Raw genomic sequence first — 16,705 nt, forward strand, 5'->3', positions numbered from 1 at the left:
GGTCAGGAGAGCCCCGTGTGGTGATGAGGTGGAGGCTGAAGGGATTGGCCTTCAAGTCAAAGGTTCTTGGCAACCAGAGAAGCTAAGAGGCAAGGAGGGATCCTGCTCTAGATTCTTTGGAGGGAGCAGAGCCCTGCTGACACCTCGATTTAGGGTTTCTAGCCACCAGAACTGTAGAGAAAGTAAATCTCTTGTTTTGGCCACCCTGTGTGTAGGAACTTGCCATGGGAGCCATGGGAAATGGAACACACCAAGTTTTCACCTTGCTTCGGCTGTGTCCTTGAACAGTTCCGTATTAGGTTCGCGGGGGAGGCTGAAGAGGTGAGGGCTGCTGTCCGCATCCTGCTGGACCCCGATGCTGCAAGGTCTTGAGAACCCGAGGAGGGATTGAAGTTTGGGGCCACCCGTAGGGGGAGCTTGCAAAGCCTAAGTGCAGGCAAAAGCACAGGAGCGAGCGGAGAGGGTCCAGAGTATTTGCGCTTCATTGAGGGATCCATGAGGGTGAGCAGCCTTTCCCTGTTAAGCCAGCCGGGTGCCCTGGAGGAGGGAGAAAATGCAGAGTCCGTTTAGGACTCAGGGGTGTTAAGAGGGAGTCCGTGGGGGAAGGGAAGGACCAGGTTGGTGTCAAGGGCTGTGGCTGCGGGCTACTGTCTGGGAGGGGCCTGCGGTGCCCAAGGAGAACCAGGGCATCTGGGTTAGAGGCAAGGATGGGAGAGGGGAGAAGCAGAGACAGCCCCGGGGCAGGAGGGGTGCACGGGAGGCCCAGGGAAGTCAAGCTGGCACAGGGTTTGTTGACACATACATCATCCGTGATTCCTGGTGAGAGATCGCCCTGCAAAGGCATGAAAGATCGTGTCCGTGAGTGACTCAGAAGCCAAGTATGTTGGTCCTCTTGTAATGTGAGCGGCCAGCTCTGCGGAGCGAGCCGGAGCGGTTAGCATCTCATGAATGTGTGTGGGAGGCTGACGGCGCTGGACGGGAGTTAATCATTACGCTGTTTGTGCCACTGCAATGGGCCGAGCCAGCCGGGTCCTCGGGCTGACCCCACTCCTCACCCGCCCCCGCTGCTATGCGGCCCACACGGGAAGACCACAGGAAGCTCAGATCGCGGCCCCCGAAACAACAAGGCATTTTGCTTTGGAAACTGCCAGGACGGGAAATTAGTTGGGCTGATCAGGAAGATCAGTCTGGCGTGATTTGAACTTGGTGGTAAGGAGAAGGAGAAAGGTGAGGGGAAGGTAGGCTCAGGGACATCCTGCCGCCTCTGTGAGGTGGGAGTTGCCCGACCGAGTCTCCGGGTGGGGGGCGGGGGGGAGCCACAGCTCAGGGAGGTTAACTGGCCGGCCGACGCTTTGCTGCTAGAAACAGTGGCTGAGCCAGGCATGGGGCTCCTGATGCCTCCCCCGGGGCCTCCTGAAGCTGCTGGAGAGGAGGCTTGCAGGCCCTGGCAAGAAACAGGGGGCCTAGATCCCGCCTCTGGGTCTGCCCCTCTCAGGCGGTCATCAGGGACAAAGCAGGAGCAGGGGAGCCAGCCCACACCACAGTGACCTGGCAGTGTGGCCTTGGACGGCCTCGCGGGCTCTGTGAACGAGAGGACGGCGCTTTCCTCTGGCCGGTGGGGCAGCCTGGTCGGTGTTGCAGGATGCCGGCCCATCCCAGCACTGCTGACTCTGGATTCCTGGAGTCTTGAAATGGTAAAGAATGTCTCTGTGTTCAGAGGGTCTGGACTCTGGGCCAGGAGCTGGTCCTGCGGAGGCCGAGCCTCAGGCGAGAGCCTCCCTTGCTTGCCACTATGGTGCATCCAGCTCCGTTCTGTTCCCACGTCCCCTGCAGAGGGCCGCTCTGCTTCTCGCCCACAGTGCCCCCCCCCCCCAGGGTGTGCGGCAAGAGTCTGTCCCGCCATCAATCTGACAGAGGCCTGGCGTCTTGGAGGCCCCCAGGGCTCAGCACCCCACTCTGAGCCTCTCCTCCATTTCTGAGACCCTCCTCTACGTCCAGGATGTCCTTGCTGCCCGCGGCTTCCCTCCACCAGAGCCGCGCAGGGCCTCCAGCCTCCTCTCCATCATGGAACTGTGGCCACTCCTCAGACCCACCCCTTCCAGCTCTTTCCCTCATGTGATTCACAGAGCAGCAGAAATGCTGCCTCCAGCAGACCGTCCCGTCTTTCTGCTTGTGCCGCATGGGACCCCAGTTCCTGGGAAGGTCCTTAAGCCCACGGCTGCCAGGCGGTGCTGCTCAGTGATCACGAAGATGACACGGGGTGGGCCCAGAGGCCACCCCACTGGCCGGGAGCGGTGGGAGTCCCCTGACTCACGGCATGTCCCAGGGGAACACCTTCCTTGGACCGAGGTCGGCAGACACGAAGACACCCACACCCTAAGCTCCGTGAACTTAAGAGTCCGCGGACATGGCCCCGATACGGTTGGGTCAGGGATACTGGGATGAGGAGATTGTCCTGGATTACCCAGATGGGCCTGGTGTAGTCACAAGGTTCCCTAAGCCTGTCACAGCCACTGCGGGAGTGAGCATGTGATTCCGATGGCCACTGCTGGCTTTGACGGTGGAAGGGGCCAGAGGCCAAGGAGCGTGGGCAGCCTCCAGAAACTGGGAAACACGAGGAAACAGATTGTGCCCTGGAAGTGCCCGAGAGAACGAGACTGTAAACATCTTGCTTTTAGCCCAGGGAGACCCTTTTGTTACTTCTGGCTCCAGAACTGTAAGGTGATAAATTTGTATTGTTTGACGCCGTCTGGTCTGTGATAATTTGTGAGAGCAGCAACTGAAAATGAATATACCGGGTGACATCTTTTCTTATGACTTGTCTCAGGGAATGGTTCTCCACGTGCCTGTGTCCAGGAAGTGGAGAATCTGTAGCCTGGCAGGTCCTGGAACCTTCATGCCGGTGCACCCGGTGGCAGGACTCCAGCAGCTCCACGTAGAGCCATGGCTTTCTCGCACCTGCCTGTCCAGTGAACGCGTGACCCTCCAGCTTAGGGACAATTCCTTCCAGACTCTCGGGAACAAGTGCAGCAGGTGCGTGTTTACGGGGCTCTGGAAGCTGGACAGATAGGCCTGCAGGCTCTGGGAGGAGTGCTTTGGGACTGGAGGAGGCAGGAGGGAGGTCCGATGTCTGTCCTAAGCGTTTTTAGTCCAGCCAGGGACGGGGAGGTGCTGAGAGGATCCCACATCAGGGTGTGCTGGAGGCAGGGGTGTGGGCTGTGGAGCCCAGCCTGTGGGCAGAGGGCATTTGGGATGAGGAGGAGCCCCACTGAGGCTGAGGGGCAAGCAGGAGCAGAAGGCAGGTCTGCACAGAGGCCACGACGGTGGACAGCCTGAGGGAAGGGCCTACCTAGAAGGGGAAGCTCAGAAGCTTTGGCTTCACAGGCAGGACCAGAGTGGCGTGGGCCAGCTTCCCGGCTCTCTTCTCCCTGGGGACTCGGGAAGTCTTCTGTCCCAGGTGGGACATAGGGCAGTGGTAGCCAGCAAGCAGGCCATGAGCAGCACTGACGTGTGGTCTCTGCTTTCTTCTCACCGTCCAGCAGAACTCCCTGGAAGCCACGTGTTGACAAGGCTGGGTTCCACACCTGGAACCTGTGTGGCCAGCCCCTCCCCCCGTGGACTCATGGTATAAGCGAGGTGTGGCCTCAGTTTGGGACGCCTCGAGACTCCTGGGTTCCCTTCTTATCTGGGCACGACCACCAGCGCTGTGTGCCTTGTGTGCGGCTGGAGAACACGAGTAGGACAGGTTAGTACTGCAGGAGGTGGAGGGAGCAGCTGCAGAGTTGGCGGGGTTGGGATGGGGGCGCGGACCAGCGAGGAGGAGCAGCGGCCACGATGCAGCAAGGCTTCCTTGGGAGAACACTTTTCACTCTTGGAAGCTTCTCCCAAGTGTCCCCTGATCCTGCTCTGGGTTTTTACCTGTTTTCTCGGGGGCCTCATTCCGTGCATCTCACAGTGGGTCCCTGGGCACCTGCAGCTTCTAGAACAACGAATACATCATTTTGGATGAAGCTGATCATTTTTTAGGTACAGCCAAAGATGAGGACTTCTAAAAGTAAATCGTTTTTGAAAATAAACTTTTGAGACTTTTTAGTGGAGAAATCAGTGAAACCCATCCCAGCGTCCCCGAGAGAGCACAGTCGTCTGCACTTACTCCATCACGAGTCTTGCTCCCTGGATCCTTAAAGGGGAGTATAGCCCCCCGCCATAAGGCTATAACACATGATAAGGACAGTCCAGCATCCTTTAACATGAATTCTAAATCGAAGTATGAAGTTCAGAGACACTAATTATACATGTTTTGCCTCCTGCCTTTGTATTCCTGTAAAATGACCATTAAGGTAAGAGAGATAAAATCAGCATTTTATGCTAGGTGTCTTTATTCCCACACAGCAAGTGTGTGGTGGGCAGGAATCCAGGCCTGTGTCGTCCCTGTGCTGGGCTGTCCCCTTTCTGCAGGTGGCGGGGAGGCCAAGGACCGTGAAGGGCTTACCCTGGGCCAGAACCAGCTTTCTATCAACATTTATCAAACGGCTCCCCGCCGGGCATTGGCTGTGCCTGTGGCAAAGTGTGGTCTGATGGGTGGGCTGTCCCAGCACCTGCCAGTGTGTGCCCGGAGAGAGTGGGACTCTGGATTCATGAAGACTACCAGTGCTTAGTGTGGAGGGAGGGAACGGCAGTTTGACTGGGACACATTTTCAAGCAGAAATTAGAAGCACGCTGGTGTCTGGATGTTCTCACACTTTAAAAAATCTAGAGGTGATAGGCGACACTTCTCAATCTCTTGGGGTACGTGCTCATTAATTAGGCACAGAGAACATGACTGAATCACAGTGAAGGTGTTTGTCTTGTCTCTATTTCAGAAACACTTTGGGGAAAATGTCTTTCTCTCAAATCAGATGCAAAGCATCAGCCCTAGGGCTTTTTCAAAAAGAGCTTGTCTCCCAAACGTCATTCCCTATGAGAGATAACGGTTTTGTGGAGGGTTTACTCATCGCCCTTGAGTGGCCAGCTTGGCCACGGGACGAGTGTCCAGCCGCCCACCTCCGTGTCCCCTGTTCCTCTGATAAGCGCTCTGAGTCCCTCGTGAGGGGCTGATGTTGAGTCGGTCGTAGAGATTTTAGACTGGGTCTTGGTGCCTGTCCACTTCCTGGGCCCCAGGGGCCGATCGCTAGCTCCTGGGGCTCCAGTCTTGACTTCGCCCTGGCCAGCCGACTCTCTGGTCCCCTCGCTCTGCGGCTGACAGTGTCTGCACATTCTGTGTGACGTGGGTGAGGCCACGGGGCTCTGGAAGTTCAGATCTCCGGGCGCGACTGGACGAGAGCTCAGTGAGTTCATGATCACAAAACGAAAACAGGATAACTGTGGGCAGATGCAGTCCTTCGCTGGACAGAGCATGTTATCAGAGTGGAGGCCCACTGTGTCCTGGACACTGGGAACTTGGCCCCGTGACTCTTAGACCTTGGGTGCTGGCCCGCCGCATGATCTCGGGTGTCCTTTGAGGGAGCTCTGTGCTTTTCCATCCCACTCTGCCAGGGAAGCTCCCGCATGGGGAACAAGGTCCTCACATACTCAGCGGGACACCTGGGCCACAAAGGACAGGCCCTTGTGGCTCTCTGTGCCCGTCTTCTGTGCCCCGAACTGGTCCACTGATGGTCTCGATGGGTTCAGTCCCAGCGTTGGACGTATGAGCTGGGTAGCTGCAGGCAAGTGTCTTAACCTGTCTGGACCTCCGCTCCCACATCGGTCCAACGGGTGCGAAGGGTCTCGCTCAGAAGACACTTAGGAAGGTGCTAGGCATCTGACCCGGGGCCTGGCGTCTGTCGGTGCTCGCGAGAATGTCACTTTGTCACTTCTCCACCCCCTCCTGCTATCTTTAAGGAAACTGTTACTCCTCCGCCACCCGCTTTCCTGTCTGGGGCTGCTGTCCCGGGCTCGCTCCGGTGAGGCTCCCCCTGCCGCAGCCCCGCGGGAGCCCCACGCCCAGCGCCCCTCGTGGGTCGCGGCCGCGGGACACAGCTGAGCGCCCCCAGCTCCGGCCGCTCCGGGGAGAGCGGCTCAGCCCGGCGCCGGCCCCCGGGGGCTGCCTGCGCGGCCCGGCTCCCGCCCCGAGCGGTCGTGTTCACGGACGGGTGGCGGCCGCCGCCCTCCGACTCTCCTTCGGCGGCTCCGTCGGCGGAGGATCCCCGGGTCCAGGCCGGCGCCGGGTCCCCCCACGCGGGGGCGGGGGCGGGGGCGCTGGTCCGGGGCGCGGCCACGGCCGACCGCGTGCTTGAGGAGGTTTCTAGAAAGTTGCTCAGACTCTCGCGGCTCCGCGGAGTCCCGGCGGCTCTGAGGGCGGAGGAGGCGCGGCCCGAGGGCGGCCCAGGCAGGCGCGGGCTCCCGGCCAGCGGCCCCCGGGGGGGAGCGGCCTCGGGGGCTCGGCTCCGCGGGGGAGGCTGCGCGGCCGCTGGCCCGACCCGAGCCCACGGATGCCCCCTCCCCCACCCCCGGGGCGACCCCCCCCCCCCCCCCCCGGGCGGCTCCCGGCCCTCCAGTCACCGAGGCCCGGCCGTGACCCGCGCCGGCAGCCGGACGCTCGGCCTTGGGGAAGCTTTTATGGGGCCGCGGCCGGGACGACGAGCCCTTCCGTGTGCGGCCGCTGCGCTGGGGTCGCGCTTTATGGCGCCGCGCCCGGCCCGGAAAGCTCCTGCGACGGAGGCTCGCCTGTTTACCTTCGGGTTTATGGCCGCCGTCCGCGGGTGCCGGACCGGCGAAGTTCCACCCTGAAGGGTCCGCTCCCTCCTTCTCACGCACACCCACGCTCTCACACGCCCGCACACGCTCCCGTCCACACTCACACACGGTCTTACACACTCAGGCATGCCTTTCACACCCATAGACTCGCAACCTCTCTCTCTCTCTCACACACACACACACACATTCTCTCAAGCGCATTGTCACACATCACCTGCACACTCACACGACCTCTTCACATTCACATTTCCACATACCCTTTCACACTCACACACTTTACACTCCCACTCTCACATACACACACATCCTTTCAACTCACACACTAATATTCTCACACACCCTTTCACACTCACACTCTTTCATACACAGTCTACACATACACACATGCTGTCTTTCACACACATATGTCTCTCACATACACACTCAAACTCTCTCTTACACACATTCTTTCTCTCTCACACACACCCCCTCTCTTCTCTCACACAAACATTCTGTCTCTCACACAGAGGTCTCTCTCATACACACACAATCTCCCTCACATACACGCACACATTCTCCCTCTCACATGCATTCTTTCTCTCACACACGTTCCGTCTCTCATACACATACATCTCTCACATACACACTCACACATACTCCCTCGCACACATTCTGTCTCTCACACACACATTCTGTCTCTCACACACAGGTCTCTCTCATACACACACAATCTCCCTCACATACATGCACACATTCTCCCTCTCACATGCATTCTTTCTCTCACACACGTTCCGTCTCTCATACACATACATCTCTCACATACACACTCACACATACTCCCTCGCACACATTCTGTCTCTCACACACACATTCTGTCTCTCACACACAGGTCTCTCTCATACACACACAATCTCCCTCACATACACGCACACATTCTCCCTCTCACATGCATTCTTTCTCTCACACACGTTCCGTCTCTCATACACATACATCTCTCACATACACACTCACACAATCTCCCTCGCACACATTCTGTCTCTCACACACACATTCTCCTTCTCTCTCTCTCTCTCTCTCTCACACACACACACACACACACACACACACTCCTCGTAGACTCCACTCTCCACAGTCTCCAGCCATCTCCTGTAACTCTGCTCTAGCCATGAGCCACAGGCCGCCATGAGCTCTTGCTTCTCCTGGAGCCCCCTGGGTCTCCTGACTGGCTTGTAAAGGCTGCTTTGTGGAGTCCAGGGCAGAGGGGTAGACTGGATGGAGTAAGGGCTGGTGCTCTAGCCGTGTTCCTTATTTACTCTTTGATTAGACCAGCTTCACATTTCTTTTTTGTCTCCTGGGGTTTTTCACAAACTTTCTTTGAAGAAATAATTCTAGTGCTAAAAAGGATCTGAAGATGACTGGCCCACCTTAGTTGGGGCCAAGACGCTAGAGGAGTATATATGAAGTGTCCCCAGCTCCACAACCAATGGCTTAGGGAGGTTGGGGAAGTTACTTTGGCTGTGAGTCTGGCGTGGAGGGCTGGGAACCGAGGCGGCTGTATTTGTGGGGGTGGGGTTTCTGGAAAAAGTGCTTTGGGGATGAAAGAACATTCTTCTTCAGAATGCTTTTTGGGGAAGTATAGGGCTGTTTTTCTTTGCTGGAGTCAGCTCATCTGTGAGCCATCCATCTGTCCTTTATCTGTCCACGCACACCTTCTCCACCCACCCAACCACTTCCATTCACTACCCATGAGCCCTCCCTTTCTAAGGCTACCTCCATTGCACCCAGCACTCCTGGTGGCTGTGAGCTGTGATGGGGGAAAGTTGGCTGCATGACCTCGTTAACCACAGCATCTGAGGAGAGGTTGGTGCACGGACCACTGCAGTGGGACCTCCTGCTGGACCTGAAGAGGCCATTGGGATAAAACTCCATTGGAGGCTGGAGGAGGAGGTCTAATACCGCAGGCTGATCAGGGTGTAAGCACGGGGCCGGCGATAGCAAAGAGGCATGTCCTGGAGTGCAGGTCCCTCTGAGGGATCTCCCCGCAGGAGTAGGTGATACAGAGACATCTGGGCAGGTCAGGGAGGCAAGGCCTCAGCGACTAGACATGGCCAGGCTTGGACTATCGTGAACAGGGCTTAGCCCTATCATGGTTGCCAGAAGATGCTTAGAATGAGAACCAGGGGTCAAGGAGTAGACCAGATGTCTGTATTGAGGAGGCATCTGCAGACGTGCTGGGCACGCTCTTCTCACCAAGCCTTGTTCCAGCAATTCCCTCCACCATCTGGAAAGATCTTTGCACAGGTTTCTCTCCGACTGACTCCAGGCTTTGCTCTAACTTCATCTCTCAGTGAGGTCCATGTTGACTGATTCATTTAATGTACAACCTGCCCCCACCACCTCCTCCTCCCATTCCCCTTTCCCGCTCCTTCCCCCCAGAATACACGGGACCTTTAACCTACTACATAACTTATTTATGTCTTGAGCTTATCGTTCATTATCTCCCTCTCCCTACTAGATTGCAGAACCTCAACCAGTATCTGTTCAGTGAATAGGAGGGACTCGCTGGGGCTAAGCTTGGCTGTGGCAGGTAGGGGCCCTCCTCTCCCCTTGGCCTCTCCCAGGGCAGGAGATAGCGTGCAACTGATGGAAATATACTGGGTCTGCCAAAAGGACACGAAACCAACCCATTCTGTTTGTTTGGGACAATAAAAATACGGCCTACATACCAAGAGAAGAGCAAAGTCACCCCTGCCATGCACAAGTGATGTGCCCCCCCTTCTTATGCCTGTGAGGTTGGTTCCATCCTTACCCCCATTTTAAAGACGAGAACCTGATGATCTGAGAGGTTATGTAACTCAGCCGGGACTAGCAGCTTGTAAATCGAGGTCACTGGTCAGGCTCTGCCAACTCCAGAAGTCTGATTGCTACCTGGGCTCCACTCTCTCCAGGCCAGGGTCGCCCCCTCCAGAGCGTCAGGGGGCTGCGTGCTTCCAGGAGAGTGACATGGTGTTTCACTGGGGTGCGTGTGACTCTCACCCCTATGCTTTAATGCTGCCTGTGAGGGGTGGTGACAGGGAGGGGAAGCAAGGACAGCCAGCAGCTGGGGCTGGGAGCCATCCACGGGCTGGTGGGCAGCAGCCCGCGCTCGGCCCCTCCAGCAGGTGCACACATTCGGGTTGAGCGGCTTGGATCACACCTTCGATTTTTAGGGTTTCTCCGTGTCCTGACTCTGCCGAAGGGGCTTGCTTGCTGTGTTCTCAGAGGCTAATTCGATTTCAGGGCAGCTAGTTGAAGGTGGGTCCCCACCGGGGCAGCCTTTTGTGGCCAGGGACATGGTGGCAGAATTTGCCGGCAAAGCCCGGGGCCCGAAGGTCATCATCCGGCTCTTCACAGTTTGCGGCATCGCGCGTGTGGCTGGGGCTCGAGGCCAGGGTTCTGCCCCGGTGCCCGGGCTGGCGGCTGCTCTGAAGGTCAGCCAGGCAGGCAGTCGGGCCCCTGTTACTCTGGTCTCCTGAAAGCATCGGGTGTTCACCAGGGACCTGTTGCCGGCAGCACGGGAAGGTCTGATGACGGAAGGCTCCATTCCAGTAGATCCTCCCTGTGGCACTTCGCTGTCCCTGCAGCCAGGATGCTGCGTTTCTGCTGAAAATGGAGTTGACGTCATCAGTCTGAACTCATTTCTTTGGGGCTCAGGGACCCATGTGAAATTGGCCCAAATCGCCGTCACCCAGCGCCGCTGCTCGTCTTCCCCTGGCCACAGGTGGATCATGGTGCCCTGGTTAGCCCAGCAGACCCCGGCTCCCTCCAGCCGTAGTGGCCCAGAAGCCGTGTTCACTAAGGCTTGCTGTGTTCTAGGCTCTGGGACACAGAGAGACACGAGTCTCTGTCCTCCAGGTGCTCCTGGTTTAGAGGCCAACCCAGTGAGGTGAACATCTGTTTTGTGCAACTAAGGGTTGAACCAACCGGAACATTTCTGAACCAGGTCTGTGTTTGTAGCTGAGAATGTCATGACAAGCAAGGGAGACACGGTCTCACATTCTCCTGCACTGAATAACCCAGATGTCAGCTCCAGGGTGGGGGGCGTGGGGGGGGGGGTACGGACCCGGGGCAGGCGCTCCTACTGCTCACCTGGGGGAGATGGCAGAGGTCCGTGGAAGACGTAGCATCTCAGCTGAGACCTGGGACTTAGGGCCTCATCATTTCACAGTTGGGGGAGGGGATGGCAAAGGAGGAACCGTGTTTCCAATAGAGGGAACAGCGTGTGTGAAGCCCCAAGTCCAGACGGTTCGGCACAAAGGGAGACTGGTGGGCAAGGGAGGGAGGGGCCAGCCATGCAGGGGAGGAAATTGAGGGACAGGTTGTAGGGAAGGGAGAAGTAGAGAGTGTGTGGAGGGTATGGAAAAGGTGAGTGTGAAGTTTCTGGGGGATGATCGTGTGGCATCTGGGAGGTGTATTCAGGCTGGACGTTGGGGGCTGGGGTACGGGACAGTAACTGGGGCCGTGGAGGGGGCGCTCACCTCCAGGGAGAGAGTGAAACGAGAGAGGAGGGCCCGGACCCAGCTGCAGGGTTACCGCAGATGAAGCTGGGCGGGTGCGCTGAGGGAGGACGACCCAGGGGCAAGCAGACCCCAAGAGGGGCTCTTCCGGCGACAGTGGGGGGAGAGGGTTCCCTGGAAGAGGTGGTCCTGGTCCGCAGGGTGGGATTCATCTGACAGGTTAGGGGCAAAGAACTAGGGAGTGTCTTTTGGAGTTAAGGGGGTGGGGAGGGGCAGTGGGCAGAGGTGGGGTGGGCGGGAAGGCAGGGGAGAGGCCGGGGAGGGGCAGGCAGCTCTCACAGGAGGCCGACCCGGAAGGGCAGAGAGCCCTTGCAGGTGAGCTGCAAAAGGCTGGTGGAAGCCCAGGTGACTCATCCATGGGGGCCATGAGGAGTGGGAAGGGGGAGGTCAGGGCCGGAGGGATCCGGGGATTGGCCACGGGGAGGCGGACGGAGGTGGGCCCTCGTGGAGCAGGGCGGGGGCTTCTGTTTCCTCCGGAGGTGAAGCCTGAAGCCGAATGCAGGTGGCAGAGGGAGGGGCAGCTCTGAACTTTGAGGAGGGGCGGAGGAGGTTTGCTGCAGCTCTCGGGGCTGGCAGTGGGGCTGGGCGAGCACCGAGTCCCGGGTCATCACGTTGCTGCAAGGACACGGGCATCACGAGCCACTCGATTTCCTCTCATGGAGGTAATGTAGGTACAGGCAGGCTTGGGTTCTGGTCCCAGCTGCACCTCTGACCTTGGGTGACCTTGGGCAACTTGCTGTCTCCCTGGGCCTGGGTTTTCTTATCTGTGTAATGAGGTGGCCAGACTACAAAAGCAGGAAAGCCCCCTAGAGACCTGGGATTAAATTGAAGGTCACGGGTTTGAAGATTGTATTTATTTCACTCCTGATGAGCAGAGGCGAGGAGGAAATGAGAAGTTAATATTGAGGCGGGCCTGAAATGTGAACCTAAGAAGTGGGAATTTTATTACTACTTGGGGATTTTGCACTGGGTTCTTTTCCACAGAATTTAGGTTTGTAGGTTAATTATAAAAATGTTTCCAGGAAAAGGAAAACTCTCCTGATTTTTCATGGTTGATTTCTGTAGTTGCTGAGTTCCCTCGCCTGTATCTCTCCCGTCCTTCGGATGTAGGCGGCTAGACTATTTCGGGTTCTTTGCCATCAGCTGCTGACAGGGACAAAGGTGCAGCCAGCAGGTCAAGGCGTTCCGTTTTGTTAGGAGCTGGCAGCTCCGAGGAAAATCGTCTGTTTCTTCACTGGTTCGTTCTCACAGTCATCAACAAACCTTTAGTGAAAAGACGGATGAATGAGTACATGTGGACATGGAGAAAGAGGGTCGAGACCATTTAATAATTTCATTTCTCTCTGCTCTCTTGACTTCTGCCCATTATAAAAAACGTTATAGAAATGGAAAATAAGCCATTTATAACATCACAGAGGTGGGAGGAATGCAAAGAGAAAGCGAGTGGGTTATGGGTGTGATTAGCTCTGTACTGAAACCGACTTTGGAATTAACTCCTGTCTTGAGGAACTGGAGAAATTTGAGTAGAGACATTGTTTTCTCTCCTGAAAGGAGCCCCACTCAGTCACACGGCGATCGGTAATACACCCTAATAAAAGGAAGGGTGTTAAAGAAAAAAAAAATTCTGTTCCTTCGATTCCATTCTACAGGTCGAGAGCACGCCAGGGAGCCTGGGAGTTCTTGCTGTGTCTGCCGCATCCCCTGAAACTGACCAGACTCATCAACCATCTCCCTAGCCCTGCTCTTTTCTCCTTGATGAGAGAAGAAAGTTCTTTGAGAGCATCTGCACTCTTTTGCGATCTGTGGAGACACGGCTCCATTTCCATCTCTTTGGGACACTTGTCCTCTCCTTCCGAGTCTAGATGTTTTTGAAGCAGGTCCATTTCATCCTCCTGGGGTAACTTATTCTGGAGTCTCCGAGCAGTGGGCTGGCTGCGCTCCGGGCATCTGCACTGTGTGTCCTCCAGACAACTCCATCGTCCCCAGGAAGTCCTCTGCTTCTCTTTGGAAAAATTGACGGCAGCATTATCTGCGAAGAAAAAAGCACACAGAGCGTAATACATACATATCTTGATGAATTATCACAAGGTGTACATGCAGTTGTCAAGAAATGGAACTTTCTTAGTATTCTAGAAGCATCCCTTATATCTCTTCTAATTACTGTCCCTCTCCTGCTCTCCAGAGGTGACCACTGTCCTGACTTCTAATAACACAGATCAGTTTTGCTGTTTTTCACCTTCCTAGAAACTGAATTATATTCTTGTAGAAGGAAATGTATTCTGCTCTTGTTGGATGGCGTCTTCTATAAATGTCAAGTAGTTCACACTCACCCTTTAGGCCATCTGTCCTCTTGCTGATTTTCTGCTGTTGTATTTGTCATTTGCTGATTGAAAGTTGCGATCTCCAGCTGTGATCGTTGATGTATTTGCTTCTTGCATTTCTGTAGGTTTTTGTATTTTGATGCTCTGTTATTAGGGTTATACATGTTAGGGCCTTCTTCATCTTCTTGGCAAATTGACCCCTTTATTATTATGTAAGGCCCTTCTTTATCCCTGATAGTCTTCCCTATTTTGAAGTCTGCTGCTTTGTCAGAAATTAATATAGCTGTTCCAGCTTTCTTTCGATTAGTGTTAGCATGCTATGTCTGTGTCTCCAATCTATTTCTGTGAAGCAAGGATCACTGTTAACAGTGTTCCCCCACCATTTCCCTGGCAGGCAGTAGGGAGAGACTAGAGGGTGCTGTGCTGGGGGACGCGCCCCTCCCCCAGCTGGGAGAGCCCTGGCAGTCTTCTTCCTTGGAGAACTGGCATTTATCAGGGAGAGTGCTTGGGGAGTATCACACTTGACCACCTTCCCTCCTCCTGCCAGAACCATGGCATGGATCTTCCTTAATTCTTCATTATGAGAACCTGGTAGGGTTCCTGGAGATTAAGCCTCCCCCTCCCCCACAATGTGAAAGCCCACCAATCCTGTAGCCCCGGGGGTTTCCCTCTTTTAGGCTAGCCCACACTCAGCCTCTAGCAATTTGTCAAAATGACCACTTACGTGTTCCTACCAGTTTATGACTCCAGTTTGTGGCTTTGGCTCTCTATGTAAGATCTTGGCTGTATATACCTTGTCTCTCTCAATTCAGGGGTGGTGGTTTGTCCTGCGACACCAGCCTCTGAGGAGTCCCAGAAAAGTCATGTTTTTCAGTTTTCCAGATTGTTCCTGTTGTAAGAGTGGTGGGTGACAACTCCCAAGCTATTTACATGTTGGAGCTAAGCTTGGAAGTCCCAAGTTTACTCTTAGATTGTGTCTTGGGATGGGTTTCATGTCTATTTTCATAGTTCTTTCTCTTCCTTTGGTGGAACAAATCTAATAGCTTCTTGAGGTGTGTGGGAGGTAAATACTCTGACACCTTGCATGACTGACACTATCTTCACTGTACCTCACGCTTAGTTGGTACTTTCTGGTTTTGAAGTAGTTTCCTCCCAGATTTTTGAAGACCATGTCGCATTGTCATCTAGCATTCGGGTTACTCTTGAGAATCAAAGCCATTTTTATTCCTGATCCTTTGTATGGGACCTATTTTTATCTCCCTGACAGCTTGTAGGATTTTCTTTTTATCCTTAGTGTTCTTAAATGTCCTGCTACTGTCTTGGGGTGAGTCTGTTTCATCTATCATGCCAGGCACTCAGTGGGTCCTAGGCTGGAAACTCATGTCTCTCGGGTCTCAGAAGTGTTCTTAAATTATATCTTTTTAAAAAAATTTTTAGATTTATTTATTGATTTGACAGAAAGACACAACCAGAGAGGGAACATAAGCAGGGGGAGTGGAAGAGGGAGAAACAGGGAGCCTGATGCAGGCCTCGATCTCAGGGCCCTGGGCTCATGACCTGAACCAAGAACAGATGCTTAATGACTAAACAACCCAGGCCCCTCTTAAATTACATCTTGATGATTTTCTTTCTTCCGTTTCCCTTGATTTCTTTCTCTATCTCTGAAACTCTCTTTCCGAACATGGGACTTCTTGAACTAAGCCTTTGAGTTTTGCTCTATTTCCTCTCTTTTATCTTTGGTCTTTCTAATGAGAGGTGTCGGTGTGTGGGAGGTCCGGAGGGAACAATGACAAGGCCTCTCAACCATGGAAGAGCGGGGGGGGGGGGGGGGGGTCAGGGGGCGGGAAGGAACCGAAGGGTCCGAAGCAGGGGCTCTTCTCGTGCTGTGGCGTTCTGATGCAGCACCCGGAGATGTCTGCAAACTCCAACTTCAGTCTGGTTCTTAGGGCTTACCTTGTCCTCCAAGGAAGTTGTATTGAAGTCCTAATGCCCAGCACCTCAAATTGTGACCTTTAGAAATATGGTCCTTATAGAATGTCATTAGTTAAGATAAAGTCATAGTGGAGTAGAGAGAGTCCCCAAGCCAATGCCACTGGTGTGTTCAATAAGAGGGCCATGTAAAGACAGAGATGTGAGGACAACGCCACATGGTGAAGGGGACATCTATAAGCTATGGCATGCTAGGCTTGCTGGCTGTCACCAGAAGCTAGGAGAGAGGCATGGGGCTGTTTATCCCTCAAAGCCCTCAGACGGAACCAGCCTCATCCATACTTTGACTTCAGACTTCCAGCTTCCAGAACTGTGTTGTTTGCTGGTAGCTTGCTAGGGCATTCCCAGCAAGCTAATACACTGTCCTCTTATGTTATCAAGAAGGCACGTTTGTCAAGGTAAAGGAGACACGTAGTTTTTAGTCCTTTCAACAGAGTTTGTTACCTTGGTTTAGCCTTTTTTTCAGAGAGTTTGGGCAGGTGCCTTGAATGGCTGCCCAGACCCGATAGATGTCAAGGGTCAGCGGCCTCCATAGCGCCTCCCAATTCTGGTTTAGGATTTAGCTTTTTACTACTGGTCCAGCCAGTTACTACCCACCCCACGCCTCCAGGTTCCAGCATTTTCCCGCTGCGCTTTCCCCAATAGCTTTTGCTCCTTGGGGGTCTCTACGAGCACTGTCCAGTAGAGTTTTCGGTGATGATGGAAATGTTCTTTATCTCCGCTCTTCAGTATGAGAGCCGCCGGTCATGTGCAACTACTGAGTACTTGTGATGTGGCTAGTGCAAAGGACAGACTACATTTTTGAATTTGTTTAATAAAAATGCAGCGTAACTCATGTGATTTGGCTACCATATCGGATAGCACAGATCTATACTGTAAAGCAACACAAAAAAAGTTTTTGATTGTCAAGGTAATTAGGGATGTAATGGAAATAAAGGAATGTGGTATCTTTAACACATCTGCTCTCTTTGCCCTAATGTCCCTTGCAAGCCTTAAATTTTATTTCAAAGAGATCTTAGTGCTACACCAGCAATAGTGAATTAAAAAAAAGTTCTGGCCCTATGTCGCCGAGGAGCCCTGTGGTAGGGTTCTGTGTGCACGAGGCAGCTTTGTGGGGTCCTTCCC

General features: G+C 54.5%; 1 protein-coding gene across 43 annotated transcripts in view; it reads left to right on the forward strand.

The window, feature by feature from the left end:
• The first annotated feature begins 696 nt into the window (after positions 1-696).
• Positions 697-16,705, forward strand: part of LOC131807412 (uncharacterized) — a 36,334-nt gene continuing 20,325 nt past the window's right edge. For 6 of the 43 annotated variants that reach the window (XR_009344439.1, XR_009344440.1, XR_009344441.1 and 3 more), the window contains exons 1-3: positions 1,298-1,694; positions 2,828-3,033; positions 3,540-3,745. Coding sequence is in view for 9 of the 43 variants with exons in the window: in XM_059132720.1 (XP_058988703.1) it covers positions 1,692-1,694; positions 2,828-3,033; positions 3,540-3,745 (415 nt within the window). In the remaining 34 variants the exon portion in view is untranslated. Of the gene's footprint in view, positions 1,228-1,288; positions 1,695-2,827; positions 3,034-3,539; positions 3,746-11,631; positions 11,933-12,919; positions 15,077-16,705 lie in introns of those variants that run through there. The other 37 variants (XR_009344446.1, XR_009344447.1, XR_009344454.1 and 34 more) reach the window with 27 other exon arrangements.

The sequence above is a fragment of the Mustela lutreola genome, chromosome 9 (assembly GCF_030435805.1).
Source record: "Mustela lutreola isolate mMusLut2 chromosome 9, mMusLut2.pri, whole genome shotgun sequence".
NCBI classification, from domain to species: domain Eukaryota; kingdom Metazoa; phylum Chordata; class Mammalia; order Carnivora; family Mustelidae; genus Mustela; species Mustela lutreola.